The sequence below is a fragment of the Vipera berus genome (assembly GCF_964194415.1).
Source record: "Vipera berus genome assembly, chromosome: Z".
NCBI classification, from domain to species: domain Eukaryota; kingdom Metazoa; phylum Chordata; class Lepidosauria; order Squamata; family Viperidae; genus Vipera; species Vipera berus.
The window spans coordinates 75517736-75537032 of record NC_138205.1 but is presented as its reverse complement, the minus strand read 5'-3'; the positions used below and the strand labels follow the sequence as shown (position 1 = coordinate 75537032).

Here is a 19297-nt window from a genome sequence, read left to right as displayed (position 1 = left end):
AAGAAGTCTTCGTCACTGAGAGAATGGGCGGCAAGCTTCCCCGCCCCATACTTCGCGGAGCGCTCCAACGCCTTGTTCTCTCGTCTCAGCGGAGACTTGTTTCAGGGGATCCAGCCTCTGTCACCCCCTTCTCTCAGCTGGGCAGCTGAGAGAAGGGGGCGACAGAGGCTGGATCCCCCGAAAGAAGTCTTCGTCGCTGAGAGAATGGGCGGCAAGCTTCCCCGCCCCATACTTCGCGGAGCGCTCCAACGCCTTGTTCTCTCGTCTCAGCGGAGACTTGTTTCGGGGGATCCAGCCTCTGTCACCCCCTTCTCTCAGCTGGGCAGCTGAGAGAAGGGGGCGACAGAGGCTGGATCCCCCGAAAGAAGTCTTCGTCGCTGAGAGAATGGGCGGCAAGCTTCCCCGCCCCATACTTCGCGGAGCGCTCCAACGCCTTGTTCTCTCGTCTCAGCGGAGACTTGTTTCAGGGGATCCAGCCTCTGTCACCCCCTTCTCTCAGCTGGGCAGCTGAGAGAAAGGGGCGGCAGAAGCTGCATCCCCCGAAAGAAGTCTTTGCCGAGAAAATGGGCGCTGAGATTTTCTCGGCGAAGACTCACCTTCTCCCGTTCACCTTCAGCAGCTCCGCCAGGCCCGTCCAGTGCCCTGCTAGCAGAGCTTGACAAATGCAAAAGCTGCTTTGGTTAAACACTGGAAGGTTTAGTGATTAACCCACCCCACCCCACCCGGTCTTCTTGCTGTTTCTCCCCATCCTCACTCCTACCCACAGGGGCTCTCTGCCTCTTCTACTACTTCTTTTTCTTTCTTTCTTTTTTGCTGAGGTGTCTGTCTGTCTGTCTGTCTGTCTGTCTCTCTCTCTCTCTCTCTCTCTCTCTCTCTCTGTGTGGTGTGTTATCTCGAACCAGATGGGATGGCAAAGTCAAATGCAAATGGGGATCTTGCAGATCTTGCCCTGCCTTTCCCCCCACGGTTACCTTCTGTTCTTGATGAGCTCACGAGTGCTCAAGGACAAAATAGGGCAGGGCAGAGCCAGCAGTTAAAAATAGGATGCAGATAAAAGGAAAGGTAAGGAGGGGTTCAGGTTGAGAGGAGAGGCTGCGTAGCCTTAGTGTAACTCCTGTTTGGGCTGACTGGGTTACCTCCGATGGGCTCTGACAGTGGAACAGAATAGAAAATATGGAATGGAATAGAAAATATAGAAAATATGGAATAGAAAATAGAAAATAGAAATAGAAAATATGGAATAGAAAATAGAAAATATGGAATGGAATAGAAAATATGGAATGGAATGGAACAGAACGTAGAACAGAATAGAATAGAATAGAATAGAATAGAATAGAATAGAAATATAGAAAGTGAATAGAATAGAATAGAATAGAATAGAATAGAATAGAATAGAATAGAATAGAATAGAATAGAATAGAAATATAGAAAGTGAATGGAATAGAATAGAATAGAAATATAGAAAGTGAATAGAATAGAATAGAATAGAATAGAATAGAATAGAATAGAATAGAATAGAATAGAATAGAATAGAATAGAGAATGGTAATAAGAATAGAATAGAATAGAGAATGGTAATAAGAATAGAATAGAATTAGAATAGAATAGAATAGAATAGAATAGAATAGAATAGAATAGAATAGAATAGAATAGAATAGAATAGAATAGAATAGAATAGAATAGAAATATAGAAAGTGAATAGAATAGAATAGAATAGAAATATAGAAAGTGAATGGAATAGAATAGAATAGAATAGAAATACAGAAAGTGAATAGAATAGAATAGAATAGAATAGAATAGAGAATGGTAATAAGAATAGAATAGAATAGAATAGAATAGAATAGAATAGAATAGAATAGAATAGAATAGAATAGAAATATAGAAAGTGAATAGAATAGAATAGAATAGAATAGAATAGAATAGAATAGAATAGAAATATAGAAAGTGAATGGAATAGAATAGAATAGAATAGAATAGAATAGAATAGAATAGAATAGAGAATGGTAATAAGAATAGAATAGAATAGAATAGAAATATAGAAAGTGAATAGAATAGAATAGAATAGAAATATAGAAAGTGAATGGAATAGAATAGAATAGAATAGAATAGAATAGAATAGAATAGAATAGAATAGAAATATAGAAAGTGAATAGAATAGAATAGAATAGAATAGAATAGAATAGAATAGAATAGAATAGAATAGAATAGAGCTGGAAGGGACCTTGGAGGTCTTCTAGTCCATCCCCTTGCTCAAGCAGGAGGACCTATACCAGTGGTGGTGAACCTATGGCACGCCTGCCAGAGGTGGCACTCAGAGCCCTCTCTGTTGGCACATGCGCCACCACCGCTGCCAGCAGCAGGTCCTTGTCGGTTGGTGGACTGGAAGAAAAGGGAGGGGGAAGCATTTTACATGCGTGCATGCGCGCACGGGGCCACGAGCAGGCACATGCTGCAAAGGGGGCAGGGCTAGTGCCTGCGTGATACTCACTAGCCCAGCCCCGTTCTCACGTGGTGCGGTGCCTTGTATCTGCACCCTGCGGCGCGGCGGTTGGCGTTTTTGTGCCTTGCGGTACGGTGGCCCATTTTTTGCTCCCCCTTTTTTTTCGTGCCAGAGGCGGCACTCAGAGGCGCCTCCCTGTCCCCTCCCCCGAGGGTACCAGAATGCCGATGCTGCCTTGGCACTTTGTGATAAACAAGTGGGTTTTGGCTTGCGGTTTGGGCACTCGGTCTCTAAAAGTTTCGCCACCACTGACCGATACCATCTCAGACAGGTGAATGTCCAGTCTTTTCTTAAAAACCTCCAGTGATGGAGCACTCTTGATTTCTGATGGCAAGCTGTTCCACTGGGCAGCTGAGAGAAAGGGGCGGCAGAAGCTGCATCCCCCGAAAGAAGTCTTCGCCGAGAAAATGGGCGCTGAGACGCCTCATTCTCTCGCTCAGCGGAGACTTCTTTCGCGAGATCCAGCCTCTGCCGTGCTGCACCGAGAGAACAGCAAGCCGCCCCATTCTCTCGGCGGAGCATTCCACCGCCCCATTCTCTCGGCGGCTTGCCACCCCGTTCTCTCATCTCAGCAGAGACGTCTTTCGGGGGATCCAGCCTCCAGCTGCTGCATTTCCCAGCCTCGGCTTATACTCGAGTCAATAACTTTTTCCAGTTTTGGGGGGTAAAATTGGGGGTCTCGGCTTATACTCGAGTCGGCTTATACTCAAGTATATGCGGTATTTGAAAATAAAAAAAAAAATAAAAAAACACCAATGGGCTAGTTAATCAGAAGTAAATGATAAATTCCTTGCTGTGGTGTTCAAAACTCTATTGTACAGTGGCTCTTTTTATATTTATAGTGTCATCATCACAGTTGCTGAATAATCATATTAAAATAGCAGAATGAGCTAGATAATCATATTAAAATAGAAGACTAAACAAAATTCTAGTGGTGTCTATATTGCTAATGGAATTTATTCATCAGCACTTGCAAAATGATGCTTTGAACTGAATCATATTGAATAAAAATTGGGGGGGGGGAAATCCCATGAGCCAGTAATATAGAGGAAAGATCTTCAGGTAAGTTCAGAAAATAATTGACTACCAGAAAAAAGTTTGGCTGCTAAAAAAATAGACCCTAATATCTAAAGAGAATGCGAGGGTTTCACCATGGCCAGCCAATAGGTTCTGGGATTTGAAGAGAATAGGGCTAAACTAGGATGAACATGAAAGAGGTTTTATTAAATATAAATTAAGATAGTTTCATAGGAATTTTTTAAAAAAAATATTCCTGATCTCTATAGGTGGTATGTCTTTCTCAATTTTGAGTCCTCTACCAGAGGCCTGGCAGTTTGAGGGTTCTATACGGTTTCTTAACTTTTCCTAGCACTTCTGGACAGAGAGCTCTGATGTTGCTTCTGAGATCTATTGAGCCACTCTCCCAGCTTAGGAATCACAGCCCCATGTCCTCCTCCAATCATAGGGACCATTTTGGTTATTGTTTTCCATACCCTGTTTCCAGATTCTATTTTTAACAGTACTCTTTGGTAATGTGTTTATATTGTTCCACTATGTTGTAAACCACTCAGTCACATAGATGAGAAATTTAGCAAACCTCTCTAGTTCTGGAATTAGCTGCCTGCTTGTGTAGCACTTCACCAGGTCTATATCAAGATTTAAAATATCTGGGACTTTTGATAAAACTTCATCAAATTTGTGGGCAGAGAAAATTGGTTGAAGAATCTTTCTGAATTTCTCAAGGGAAGAAAGACTTCTCCAGCCATTTCTTCAAGAAAAAGAAAAGTTTTTAACAATAGTTCTGTTTTACTCAAAAAGACTAGCAGAAAGATTTTCCTCATCATATCTTCTTTTGAATGTTGATTCAGGGCAAGAAGGCTGAAGTTGATGGGAGAAAGGATTGCATGATGACAGGCAAGAAAGTCACACAAATCATGGTTTTCCTGTAACTGAGAGAATCCTACATGTCAGCATGAGCATTTCTCTCTTCTCTTTTGATAGGATTTCTAAAGCAAATACATCTTTATATGAATAAGTAGTAGTAGTAGGAAAATATTCAGGAGAATGATCTTTCCAGGACATTGTTACTATTATAAAATCTGTTAAGTTTACAGAACCATGAGAAACTTTATAAAACAATAATTACAATAAACTATAAAACTATACAAATAAGACAAATCCTAAGAATCCCTGTCAGTTCATTAAAAAAATATATAAACCATATAATCTCTGGGGGAATACCAAACTTTTCTCTTGAGGGATGTCAGTATTACTCTAGTTTTATGATTAAGGATATATGGTTGGCTTCTGCAGAACCATGTACACACGTGCTATTTTTTTCCCAGACAGCAGGAAGAACCTCTTCTCTCAAACTGGTCATAAGTACCGTATTTTCCGGCGTATAAGACGACTGGGCGTATAAGACGACCCCCTACATTTCCTGTTAAATTATAGGGTTTGGGCTATACTCGCCGTATAAGATTACCCCTCTTCCAACGCACACCAAATAAAAATTAAAAAACATCAGATTTGATTTTAATATGGTAATTTTAATTCAAATGCTTATGACATGCAGGTGCTTAGTAGGAAAACTGTCACTTATAAACATAAGGCTGTTTGTCATCAAACATGTAAACATAAAACAGTGCAAGTGGATTAAACTATAATATAATAATAATAATAATAATAATAATAATAATAATAATAATAATAATAATAATAATAATAATAAGAAGAAGAAGAAGAAGAAGAAGAAGAAGAAGAAGAAGAAGAAGAAGAAGAAGTTGGAGGGGACCTTGGAGGTCATCTAGTCCAACCCCCTGCTAAGGCAGGAAACCCTATACCATTTCAGACAAATGGCTGTCCAGTCTCTTCTTAAAAACTTCCAGTGTTGGAGCATTCACTTCTGGAGGCAGGTTGTTCCACTGGTTAATTGTTCTAGCTGTCAGGAAGTTTCTCCTTAGTTCTAGGTTGCTTCTGTCCTTGACTAGTTTCCATCCATTGCTTCTTGTCCTGCTTTCAGGCGCTTTGGAGAATAGCTTGGCTCCCTCTGCTTTGTGGCAGCCCCTGAGATATTGGATCACTGCTATTAGGTCACCCCTCACCCTTCTCTTCGTTAAACTACACATACCCAATTCCAGCAACCGTTCCCTATTTTCCTAATTCACTTTTTCACTTTTCCTAATTCACTCTAAAGCTTTCCCTGCGCAGAGCCTTAAGTAACACCAGCTGCCTGCAATTAGTGCAGGTTCGCATCCCACCAGGCTCAAGGTTGACTCAGCTTTCCATCCTTCCAAGGTAGGTAAAATGAGGACCCAGATTGTTGGGGGCAATAAGCTGACTTTGTAATAATGCTGCTTGGGGGGAGGTGTGAAAGCCCTAATAAACAGGCATATACACAGAATGAAGGCTATTGCTAAGCACATTGATTTGTGCTTTAAATTGTAAGCCACCCTGAGTCTTCGGAGAAGGGCAGGATATAAATGGGATTTTTTTTTTAAAAAAGACCAAATGGGAGATCCGCTCCAGGTTTTCCAGCCAGCCCGCCCAGTTCCTGAGTCAAATGTGTCCTTAGAGCTAAGCTGCTGCTCTGGCTACACATTCCCCACCTGCCTTTCAAGTTGCTCTTGCATTCCCCACCTGCCTACAGCTGCTCTTCAACTTTAGAAGGAAAGAAGCCCAGACCCCAGCCTGTAAAAAATCACAGACTGCAGCTTCTACTCCAATTGGTCCCGCTTTCCCTGCGCAGACTAAATGGGAGATCCGCTCCAGGTTTTCCAGCCAGTCCTGTCCCTAAATTTTCAGCACCCGGCGTATAAGATGACCCCTGACTTTTGAGAAGATTTTCATGGGTTAAAAAGTAGTCTTATACGCCGGAAAATATGGTACTAGTTTAAACTAAGAATAGACACATTGACATCACACAACTGAAGAAACTACCATAGATATGTAGTGTTCTGCATAGCTCTGGACATAAGGAACTTCTGGAATTTCCTTCTAATCTTGTTGGAGCTGAGCTACAGCCAAATATTGGGAAAGTTCTGGCAGGAGTCCAGAACAAATAAGAATAAGGACTGTTAGTAAAAATGTGACAGTTAAGAAAGTAAAGTATTAGATAGCAAGAGTGGTCAAAAACAAATCCTTCAACACCCCGGACAGTTGTTGGGACACTACTTATCCTGGTAAGAGGGGAACTAGGTGAGCTCTTCTATTAATAGTCTTCAATCTTTGGGGTCCATGTAGAATTTTGAGAATATGTTGTATTTTCAAACAGTGGTTGCCATAGTGAATGCTTGTCTGTGTATGAAATTGTTTATACAGACTCCCATTTCCTCAGCAGAAAAGAATTCCAAAGCTGATTTGCCATGACTGTCTAGTGACCAGGCACTAAACATCCATTTTTTGAAAGGCAAAGAAAATGAACTTGGGCAGAAAGTAAATTTGATGATGTTCAGTGAAATCCGCCCCCCATCCATTCATTTTCCTTCCCAGAAAAATATTTAGTAAAGCACATTTATAAACAATTGAGTATACAGTATGTGTCTTCAAAATAAGTCCTTCAGGGGTTTCTTCACGGGCCTTACTTTTCATTTGTCTTTTTTTTTTACTGGATGGGTGTTCAAACAATTAAAAATATTGATGAAGGTGTGTTTTTTTTAAAAAATGTGAATGCTAAGAACATTGATACCTGCAGTTGCTGTGTAGAAACACTGTGTTAGGCAGCTCCTTGAGCTACCTTTTCTATATTCCTAAAATTAAAAACTTCTGTACTAGAATATACCATTCTGTTGCTTTTCTGTACTTTCATATTGAATTTGTAATAAGAAGCAAGTTATGTGATTACCTACAGTCTAGGAAACTTCAGGATCTTGTATTCCAATAATTCCTATGATAGTTTTCCTTCTTTAAATTAAATTCAGGTTCTATTACCTTAGTATTATTTAAATAATATACAATACTCCAATTTTGTATGGGTTTCTACTGTGGTTTGGGACACAGTGCACATTTGTGTAGTAAATAAAACCCTAAATGAATGTATTGATAAATGAGATGAAATAAAATTTACATTATTTAGTCTTGGTATAAGGATCTATGTCTGGTATTTCAATACATTCTGCTGTGGCTCCTGATTCAGCTGGTTCTTCTATGAATCAGTATTTGAACAATTCTGTGGCTGGCTATATGCATATTTGGCTGAAGAGAAGAAAAAGAAAATAAATCAGGAGTAAATTTATCCCCAATCTATGAACAAGGACATCTGCATTTCCATAGCCCTTCTTAAACTGTGCTGAATGTGAGGCTGCAAATCCTTAAATGTTGTTAGTTATGAAGTCGTGTCCGACCCCTCGCGATCCCATGGACAAAGTTCCTCCAGGCCTTAAATAGAATACATTAAAAAAGCAGGTGTGATTTATGGTTGGGTTGGAATATAGAGAAATGCTTCTGAAAGCATTAGAAAAATTTAAAGGGAAAAGAAGATATCCTTTAAATGTGTACCTCTGTTTTATTTTACATTTGACTTGCTTTGAACTTGAGAAGAAAAATATTTGGATATTGTAATTAATTGAAACCTAATAAGGGAGCAACTACTCAAAGACATAACTGAAGTTCCAATATTTAAATACAATATGATCTGTTCAATCAAAGAAGCTGATTCTGCTAAATGAATTGAAAGGTTGACTCAGCCTTCCATCCTTCCGAGGTAGGTAAAATGAGGACCCAGATTGTTGGGGGCAATTAAGCTGACTTTGTAATAATGCCGCTTGGGGGGTGTGTGAAAGCCCTAATAAGCAGGCATATACAGGGAGTGCAGAATTATTAGGCACGTTGTATTTTTGAGGATTAATTTTATTATTGAACAACAACCATGTTCTCAATGAACCCAAAAAACTCATTAATATCAAAGCTGAATATTTTTGGAAGTAGTTTTTAGTTTGTTTTTAGTTATAGCTATTTTAGGGGGATATCTGTGTGTGCAGGTGACTATTACTGTGCATAATTATTAGGCAACTTAACAAAAAACAAATATATACCCATTTCAATTATTTATTTGTACCAGTGAAACCAATATAACATCTCAACATTCACAAATATACATTTCTGACATTCAAAAACATAACAAAAACAAATCAGTGACCAATATAGCCACCTCTCTTTGCAAGGACACTCAAAAGCCTGCCATCCATGGATTCTGTCAGTGTTTTGATCTGTTCACCATCAACATTGCGTGCAGCAGCAACCACAGCCTCCCAGACACTGTTCAGAGAGGTGTACTGTTTTCCCTCCTTGTAAATCTCACATTTGATGATGGACCACAGGTTCTCAATGGGGTTCAGATCAGGTGAACAAGGAGGCCATGTCATTAGATTTCCTTCTTTTATACCCTTTCTTGCCAGCCACGCTGTGGAGTACTTGGACGCGTGTGATGGAGCATTGTCCTGCATGAAAATCATGTTTTTTTTGAAGGATGCAGACTTCTTCCTGTACCACTGCTTGAAGAAGGTGTCTTCCAGAAACTGGCAGTAGGACTGGGAGTTGAGCTTGACTCCATCCTCAACCCGAAAAGGCCCCACAAGCTCATCTTTGATGATACCAGCCCAAACCAGTACTCCACCTCCACCTTGCTGGCGTCTGAGTCGGACTGGAGCTCTCTGCCCTTTACCAATCCAGCCACGGGCCCATCCATCTGGCCCATCAAGACTCACTCTCATTTCATCAGTCCATAAAACCTTAGAAAAATCAGTCTTGAGATATTTCTTGGCCCAGTCTTGACGTTTCAGCTTGTGTGTCTTGTTCAGTGGTGGTCGTCTTTCAGCCTTTCTTACCTTGGCCATGTCTCTGAGTATTGCACACCTTGTGCTTTTGGGCACTCCAGTGATGTTGCAGCTCTGAAATATGGCCAAACTGGTGGCAAGTGGCATCTTGGCAGCTGCACGCTTGACTTTTCTCAGTTCATGGGCAGTTATTTTGCGCCTTGGTTTCTCCACACGCTTCTTGCGACCCTGTTGACTATTTTGAATGAAACGCTTGATTGTTCGATGATCACGCTTCAGAAGCTTTGCAATTTTAAGAGTGCTGCATCCCTCTGCAAGATATCTCACTATTTTTGACTTTTCTGAGCCTGTCAAGTCCTTCTTTTGACCCATTTTGCCAAAGGAAAGGAAGTTGCCTAATAATTATGCACACCTGATACAGGGTGTTGATGTCATTAGACCACACCCCTTCTCATTACAGAGATGCACATCACCTAATATGCTTAATTGGTAGTAGGCTTTCGAGCCTATACAGCTTGGAGTAAGACAACATGCATAAAGAGGATGATGTGGTCAAAATACTCATTTGCCTAATAATTCTGCACTCCCTGTACATAGAATGAAGGCTACTGCTAAGCTTGTAAGCCGCCCTGAGTCTTCGGAGAAGGGCGGGATATAAATGGAATTTAAAAAACCCCACATATTGCAGTATACTAATTAGGTTGATGGCATTAAATACCGGTATTATATGTTTGTTTTATACCCATAGTATATCACAGTGTTGTCAACTCTAGAAATGAGCATGGCTGCATCCATTTTTCTTCTCATTCTAGGTTGCCACATAGAACGGAGGGAGGGGGATTGCCCAAGTGCTTTGCTAGTCAAAATAAACTTTTGTCCCATGGGAACCAAGGTCATTGGCTGCTCCCGAGACTAGGGACTGGGCGTTGCATAAAAAGCCCACCAAATAATCATATTGGGGAACATAGTTGCTTGCATAGCTTTTGTGGGTGGGACATTTAACTTTGTATTGTATTGTATCCAGACTTGGTTACACTCTTGACCCTGCCAATACTTTGTAACTAATAAACATGTTTTTTGAGGAACTTGCAAGCCTTGAGAGTTCAGCTTTATTCATCTCTGTCTGTCAGAACCTTGACATTAAATTAAGTGCTCTGTTGTGCAGGTTCTGAGGTTTTGCTTGATAAAAAAATACAGGAAACGAGAAGTTGCCTTTATGTTTTTATTCAGCTGAACAAAGACGAGCTCCACTAAAAGAATGACAAGAAATCCTTGTATTTATTCTTTCTGATTACATAAGCAATCCACCCAGCAAAGCTGACACACATAAGATAAAGATTTCACCCAGTAAGTCTGTCACACTGTAAATAAGAATGGAGAAAGCAGAAGTAGCTAAAAATGTTCCCTTTTGGGTGTTTCCCTAAAGACATTGTACGTTGCTGGGTGAGTTAGGACATTGGGTGTTTTACTTGCTGTCCTTTCATGACCCTGCATCCATGACTCTGCAAGTGCCCAAAGACAGCAGGGCCGTTTGCACACATTCACAATTGATATTTCCTATGCTGTCTCCTAATTCCGGATCAACATAATCCCCCCTTTCATACTTTGAGCAGTGTGCAGAAGTATGTTCATCAAACTGAAGAGACACAGAATTAGCTTCTGCGGTATGTGGGACACATTGTTGAGGACAGACAGAGGTGAGTATTTATTTATTTATTTATTTATTTAATTAAATTTCTATACCGCCCTATTCCCGAAGGACTCAGGGTGGTTTACAGGGCAGCATAAAATACAATATAAAAGATAATATAAAATTAAAATACATTAAATTAATTAAGCCCAATTAAAACAATATTTAAAAAGCTAAAACCCCTTCAGTCCAGGCCTGATAGATCGAAAAACCAGGTTTTCAGGTCCCGGCGAAATGAACGCAGATCGGGGGCGGTCCTGAGTTCCACAGGTAAATCATTCCAGAGGGCAGGCGCGCCCACAGAGAACGCTCTTCCCCTAGGAATAACCCACCGGCATTCCTTAACCGGCGGTATCCTGAGAAGGCCCTCCCTGTGGGAGCGCACGGGATGAAGGGAGCTTGATGCCGGCAGCAGGTGTTCCCTCAGATAACCCAGACCCAAGCCATTAAGGGCTTTATAGGTCATCACCAGCACCTTGAATCTCACCCAAAGGGCAACCGGAAGCCAATGCAGCTCACGGAGTAGAGGTGTTACATGGGAGTATTGGGAAGCCCCCATCACAACTCGCACGGCCGCATTCTGCACCAGTTGAAGCCTCCGCGTGGTCCTCAAGGGCAGCCCCATGTAGAGAGCATTGTAGTTGTCTAAACGGGAGGTCACGAGCGCATGAGTGACTGTGTAGGGCATCTCGATCCAGATAGGGTCGCAACTGGTGCACCAGGCGAACCTGGGCAAAAGCCCTCCTGGTCACGGCTCCTATATGATCTTCTAAACTGAGCCTTGAATCCAGGAGGACGCCCAAGTTGCGAGCCCTATCAATGGGGGGTAACACCTCACCCCCCCCATAGTTAACAATGGACAAAACTGGTTTTCCTGAGATGTCGGTATGCACAGCCACTCAGTCTTGGCAGGATTGAGTCAGAGCCTGTTTCTCCCCATCCAGACCCGAACCGCCTCCAGGCAATGGGACATCACGTCGAGGGCATCACTGAGTTAGTTCGGGGTGGAAAGAAAAAGTTGGGTATCATCAGCGTACTGATGATACCCCACCCCGAAGCCACAAAGGGGCAAATAGTGAAAGATATAACAGGAAAAAGATAATGCCACAAAGTGAAGACCAATAAATAGTTCTCTAAACCATCCCCATCCTGGGAGTCAGCCGGTAAGGAATGAGAATTTACTATTTCACAGCATCAGTGAAAATCTTCAGATCCTCAGGGCGATTCTTGATTCTTCCTTCTATGAGATGGGTGGTGTGACTAATATTAACGATAATCGGTGAAAAAAATGTGAGTGGATCAAAGCACACATTGCTCCTCTGCTCCTAGTACCATATCTAATGTTTGGCAATTCTGCAACACTACTTCCCTTATTTCTCCCTGTTCCTTGTTGAATTGTGTAAATGCCTATATGGTGTGGTTAAACATTTCCTGGTATGGTGTTCAATATGTTCTTTATGCTCAAGGTGGTCCTCAATTGTGGATGCAGCAGTTCCATTCATTATATCAGATGATACAAAGTGAGGAAAAGATCATTCCTACAGTTCCATGTATCTGACCAGTAAGCTGGCAAAGATTTGTAGGCAAACAGACCACAAAGGACTACCAGTCCGGGTGGTTAGCCAGATAAATGCCTTGTTTGCCTTTTAACCTCTCAGGCAAAGAAGCTCGAACACCAAACATATAAGTCCCATTGCTGCAAACAGGCTACAAACAGCAGAGGGGTCCTTTTTGTAGTCAAGACTAAAGGTCTGATGACATTTATGCCATCCATCCCACAAGCTAGTACTCACCTTCCATGTGACCATGCAAGATGCATAAATCCCTAACTTATCTGGAAGAAGAATTAAAATGACTAAGACAAGCTGCTGCAGGGTGCTGTATAGTTGAGCAATTTGCAGCTTTCCTGTCCCAAAACCCAGAGAGTGCCCAGCCCCTTGTGACAATGATCATGCTGAACATAGAGGCTCCCAGAGGCGTAGCTTCCATAACCAATCCATGGGTCCGTTTGGGGGTATGTGGATGGAAATCCACATTCAAGAATTTAACCCAAGCTGGTGCATTCTGCATATGGGTGTTGGAACCCTAAATTCCTAAAGAGGGGCTGGGAATGGGGAACTATTCTGCCCCTGCATGATAGTAGGAAAGATAGAGAAGGATGTCTATAGTAAATCTCATCCTAAAAGGGGCATAGGGCAGTCTGGAAGGTAAAGAAATTGATGAGTAATGCAAATACCACCCATAGAGCATTCCAAAGGTTTGAGTATTGCAGCTGACACAGAATGGCCATTGGCCCCAAAGACTTGGAATGTTTATGAGGAAGGGTTTCCAAGGGGCTTATTTAATACTGAATGTGATGCTCCTGTATCAATCAAAAAGGGTATTGTTTTCCTCTGACTTAGAACTTTACCTGGATTGAAGAGGAAGAATCATCCATAAGGGCAGGGAGACAAAGGCCCCCAGCCCCTCACCTCCTTATATCTGGAGCATGGTTGTGGAACAGCACCCTATAGGACAGTTAGGAAGGGAACATAAAATACATTCCCTGCTCCAATGGCCAAATGTCATGCCTATACAACACTGGTCATCTCTTAGGGCAAAAGACTGCAGTGGGTGGTCTAGGGGTGTGTGTGCCTGGAATCTCGGTGACATTGTCCCATTTCTCTCTTGAGGGGGCCCTATCACTCCTCGCCAAGTCCCACTTCTTCCCCCTTCCGTTAGGGGCACCTGTTGCAGAGCTCAAGCCAGCAAGACAATACTTCATTTTTCATTCTTTTTAGCCCCCCTGGTTATCACTTCTGGTCATGTCATGTAAGCTTTATAAGCATCTTCCAACAATTTTTCTATTGTCAGCTGAAGTCCCCTCCATCTTCTGTAATTCACACTTAACATCTGGGGCACTCAAGGTAATCACTGGGACTTTCAGCTGGCAACTGATGAACATCATAAATTTTGCCCAAATTTTTTCTGTTTAGGGAAGACAATCTGCAATGCAGTGACAATAATGTCTTGGAAACCTTTTAATTTGTAGGACAAAGGGCCTTTCTTTCTTTTTGGCAGCATTTCCTACCAGATGTCTTTCCTCTGTTGTTAAAAAGACATCCAGAATAGGTTGGAGGTCTGCCCAGTTAGTGGTATAAGTTTGAATAATGGACAGAACCAATTCAGAATATTTGTGTGGGGTTTCAGTGTAAGAACACAATCAGTCCTCCCATGCATAAAGGATAGATGGAGAAGGGGGTATGAACCAGGACCTTATTAGTGTCCCTCCTTCCAATGGTTACCTGCCCTGTGAGGGAGTAGATCTCCTTATAGGGTGGTGGAGCAGAAGCTAAAGCAGGAAAAGGTGGTGCCGTAGAAGGTCACCACAACCCACAGTCTTTAAGCATCTGCTTATTCTTGTGTGAGATCCAAAAAAGTGCATATTAAGCTTGCTGATCATGATTCATGGCTCTTTAAGCATAGTCTCCCATGGTTTCAAAAACTCCCAAATCTATGAATACCCCTGTGGGCCAAACAGTGGGATGTCCTGGTGACAGAGGGCATTGTACTTAATTAGTTTCAATTTCATATCCTGATGGATATGGGTTTTAAGCTTACCAAAGTTCCTTATGACACACTCAAGGGGGCTGAGGGCACATTCCTTATTTTTATTCATTCTAACAGGTCTTCCTGGGGCTGAGCCCATGTGTTCAAATCACTCACACAACTTGCACAGCCTGTTGAGCCACAAGAGATCCAATGACCTTTGGCTAAGATCAGTAACACACCTAGGCCTGGTCAACAGTGGGAAATATATATCAGAAGCAACCACAAACCTCAGAGCAACCACATGTTCAACACTCACAACCCGAAAGGAGGCGGGGCCAACACCGCAGCAGGACGACACATCCCTTGCGGGCTCCTGAAGGATTGTCGCTTTTCAGCTGTTTGGGGGGGTCTGTCTGAGTTCCAGATAGACCAGAGCTGTCCTGTAGGGACGGTGAAGAAGGGAAGCACAGTTTGGCAGCACAGGAGGGATCGCAACCTCCTGGAGAACTGACAGAAGCTTCCCAGACCAGCAGCTGTCAGACAGCCATTGTGAGCTGTCACAAGCCGGGGCGGCCACTTGGAAGATTTTGAAAGTAAATTTGGAGGACTGCCTGGGTGAGATGATTGAGACACCTTAAATGCTGGAAATTGTCTGGGGCGGTGGGGAATAAGAAGAATTTGAAGCCGTGGAGAAGTGGGGGGGAGAGCGGACTTTTAAGCTGCTCCTCTTCCGGAATTGTAGTGGTGGAAAACAATGGAAGGCAAAAGAAGGCAATGAATCAAGTATCTCGGCTGAGAATACTTTTGAAGCTGCAGTGCTACTTAGAGGCACCTGGGTGTTAGTAGACTTGGTAGGCTTATTATAAAAAATAAATAAGGGAGAGTGAGTGACCTTGAATGACAACTGCTGGACTTATTGATAAGAAAGTTACAGAGTCTGTTTTTTGGTTTGGTGAATGGTGGATTGTTACTTACTTTGGAGACCTTATTTTTGATCTTCTCTTCTTTTGGATAAAGGCACGGAGAGCCTGAAACAAACATAGAAGTGTAACCCGTATGGATTATTATTATTTTTTTCTTATTCAGATATAAGTATATTTGGCTTTTTCCTTTTCCTTTTTTTCTTCCTCTTTCCTTTGTTCTCCCCTTTTTCTGTCATTGAAATTTTTCACATTTTTTCTTTCTTTTCCTTTCTTTTTTGGAGCACATTCAGATTGTAATATCCCATTGACATTTGGCTTATAAATACTGGAGAAGATGAAGAAGACTACAACACACTTAGCAACAGCTGCCCCAATAGCACAGAGTCCTGTGGCACAGAAAACACTGGACACTACAACGCAGCAAGATAGATCTAACATGGAATTGGAAAACATGATACTGGCACTACACACAGACTTCAAGGAAGGGATAGGCAAACTAGAAGAGGACCTAAAAGAGGTCAAAGAACTGATGGAGAAAAATGAACAAAGACTGCAACAAGCTGAAGAAACAATTGAATCAACAGATAAGGGACTAGAGGAGATTGATAACCGACTTACATCAACAGACAGGAACCAGGAAAAAATTATTATTTCTTTAGAGATGGATAGAGCTGATTATTACTTAAGATTCCAAAACGTTGAAGAAGAAAAGGGAGAGAACCTAGCAGATGTAATGGCGGGAATATTAGCAGAAGCATTGGAGGAAAGCAAGGAAAAGATAATTAATGATATAGATGAGATATTTAGAATACATACTAGATATGCAACAAGAAATACTCTCCCCAGAGAGGTGCATATAACATTTACTAAAAAAGCATAATACAGATATATTACAGAAGCTGAGAAATGCTATAATAAAATACAAAGGAAAAGAGATAGTGATATTAAAACAGATCCCAAGAAGAGTGAGAGACCTGAGAAAGGAGTATCAATTTTTGACAAAATGCTTAATTAAAAAAGGGATAAATTTTAGATGGTTAATACCAGAAGGAGTAATGATAAATTGGCAAGAACAGAGACATAGATTGGACACATTAGAGAAAGCAGAACTTTTCTATGATCAATACTTTGGGCAGCAAGAAGAAGAAAGGCTGAGAGGAGAAACAGTAATCAGACATCAGGGAGACAAGACAGAGAAGCAACCGAGTAAGCATAGCATTAAACAGGTGGAAAGGGTGTTGAGAGAAGGGACAAGAGCAAAAGAGGCAAAAGGGCAAAGAGATGAGAGTGACGAGAGCAGCTAAAACTTCAAATAAATAGTCATGGAAGAAGAGATAAAAGCAATTTCGATAAATGTAAATGGACTAAATTCGGCTATGAAAAGGAAAAGAACACTAAATAAACTGGGGAAATTAAAAACAGACATAATTTGTTTGCAAGATGCTCATATTAGGAAACAAAAATCTATTAGAATATCCAAAATTGGGAGAATTATACACTTCACTTGCAGATCAGAGTAAAAGAGGTGTGGCATTATATATTCAGAAAGCAATACAAACTCCTTTGCGGGGGGGGGAGGAGGGAGAGAAGGCTTCCGTCCAGCGCCGGAGCGAAGGCGGAGTGGCCCGAAGGAGGAGTCACGCTGTGTGGTTGTGTGTTTGTGTGTGTGTGTGTGTGGCGCGCCGTGGGGCGTCAGGCCCTTCCCGGCTGGGGCTCCGGTGCCTCCGCCCTGCCGGATCCCGGCGCCGTCGAGCGCGCCCCCCCCAGATGTTGCGCCCGGTGCGGCCGGCCCCCCCTGCACCCCCCACACTACGCCACTGAGAGGACTTGCTATGACTTATTTAGGGGAAAAAATAAACAGAAAAGACAAAATAGGGAAAAACTGGAAGAAGAATATAAGACACTTGAGAAAGAATTACAGAAAGATACACAAAACAAAAAGATTAAAAATTTAATGGAGTCGAACAAGCATAAAATGAACTTAATAGAAAATGAAGAAGTGGCAATGAAAATAAAGGCAGCTAAACAAACCTTTTTTGAACATGCAAACATGCCAGGGAGATGGTTGACATATAAAATTAAAAAGGAGAAAGAGAAGAGATGGATTAAACAACTGGAAGATGCTGAGGGGACTTTACAACACCGGAATGAAGAAAAGAAAAAAATAGCTTGGGAATATTATGAGAATTTATATAAGCAACAAACAGTTTTAGATGATAGAATAAAACAATTCTTGGAAAAAACAGAGATATCTAAAGTACCGGAGAAATTTAAAAAGCTATTAGAAGGGAAAATAACAATGATGGAATTAACAGAAGCAATTAAAAAACAAAAGAATGGCAAAACACCAGGACCAGATGGGCTACCAGCAGAACTATACAAGACATTGCAGGAACTGTTAGGCAATGTAATGCTGGAACTCTATAATGAACTTCTCTGTGAAGCTAAGACACCAGATTCGTGGTCGGAAGCACTTATTACCCTGATACCAAAGGAAAAAATGGAAACACAGAAAATAAAGAACTATAGACTGATTTCCTTGCTGAATGTGGACTACAAAATATTCACATCAATCATGGCTGAAAAACTTAAAAAGTTCTTAAACAAATTTATACATTTGGATCAAAATGGTTTTCTGCCTAAAAGACAGATTAGAGACAATATACAAATTATATTAAACACATTAGAATACTATGAAACACATCCTGAAAAACAAATGGCATTGATGTTTTTGGATGTGCAGAAAGCATTCGATAACGTGAAGTGGCAATTCATGATAAGACAACTACAGACTATGGATTTTGGGAAGAAATTTATAAATGTAATTAAAACAATTTACAATAAGCAAATAGTCAAAGTAATGATTAATGGAGATATGACTGAAAAGATTAATATTATGAAGGGAAAAAGGCAGGGATGTCCTCTATCTCCATTATTGTTTGTCTTGACACTAGAGATACCAAATAGAGGTATAAGACAGAATAAGGGTATAAAAAGTATGAAAGTTAAGAAGGAAGATTATAAGCCACAAGCTTTCACAGATGATCTAGTATTTATCTTGGAGGAGCCACTAGAGACAGGACCTGTATTAATAGAACAAACAGAAAAATAAGGTGAGGTAGCAGGTTTGAAGATTAATAAAGATAAAACAAAAATGTTAGTGAAAATTATTACTGAAAAACAAAAAAAAATAATTGATGGGAAAGTTAGATATACAGATTGTAAAGAAGGTAAAATATCTGGGGATTCACCTGACAGCAAGATGCATAACAATTAAAGAAGATAACTATCACAAATTGAAAAGAAAAATTGAAGTAGATTTGGATAAATGGGAAAAGGTACAACTATCATTAATGGGTAGGATCAGGGCTTTTTTCTCATAGAACGCTCAGAATGGTGTTCCGGCACCTTTTTTTGCAAAAAAAAAAAAGAAAAAAGCTCCCTCTATTGGCTCTCGAAAGCCTATTGCAGGAGTAGGCAATCTTGCCTTTTTTATGACTTGTGGACTTCAACTCCCAGAAATCCTGAGACAGCCACGCTGAGGGGAAAGAAAGAGGTTTCCAAGCTGAGCCATGCTGGCTCAGGAATTCTGGGAGTTGAAGTCCTTGAGTCATGAAAGAGCCAAGGTTGCCTACCCTGCACTACAGGGGGATATTAAAATTATTTACAAGGTTATTTCTTTAGGAATTAAACTTCTGGAATCTAAAACAGCTAATTCAAAAAAGCCAACAGGAAAGAACCTCACATTTTTCATCTGCTTCTGTCTTTTGGAAGGTAAAATTAGATAACAAAATAATCTATTTCCTATGTTATCATCTCTGCAATGAAATCAATAAAGGTAACAGGAAAGAAATGAGAAACATTTTTCTCAATGTAATATG

General features: G+C 41.1%; 1 protein-coding gene across 1 annotated transcript in view; it reads right to left on the bottom strand.

The window, feature by feature from the left end:
• Window positions 1-923: 923 nt before the first annotated feature.
• Window positions 924-19297, bottom strand: part of LOC308678999 (uncharacterized protein) — a gene marked incomplete at its 5' end in the record, with an annotated part of 32039 nt that continues 13665 nt past the window's right edge. The window contains 3 exons of the mRNA XM_081346235.1: window positions 924-1573; window positions 1668-1733; window positions 1788-2263. Of these exons, the coding sequence (XP_081202361.1) occupies window positions 1075-1573; window positions 1668-1733; window positions 1788-2263 (1041 nt within the window). The 3' untranslated portion in view covers window positions 924-1074. The remainder of the gene's footprint in view (window positions 1574-1667; window positions 1734-1787; window positions 2264-19297) is intronic.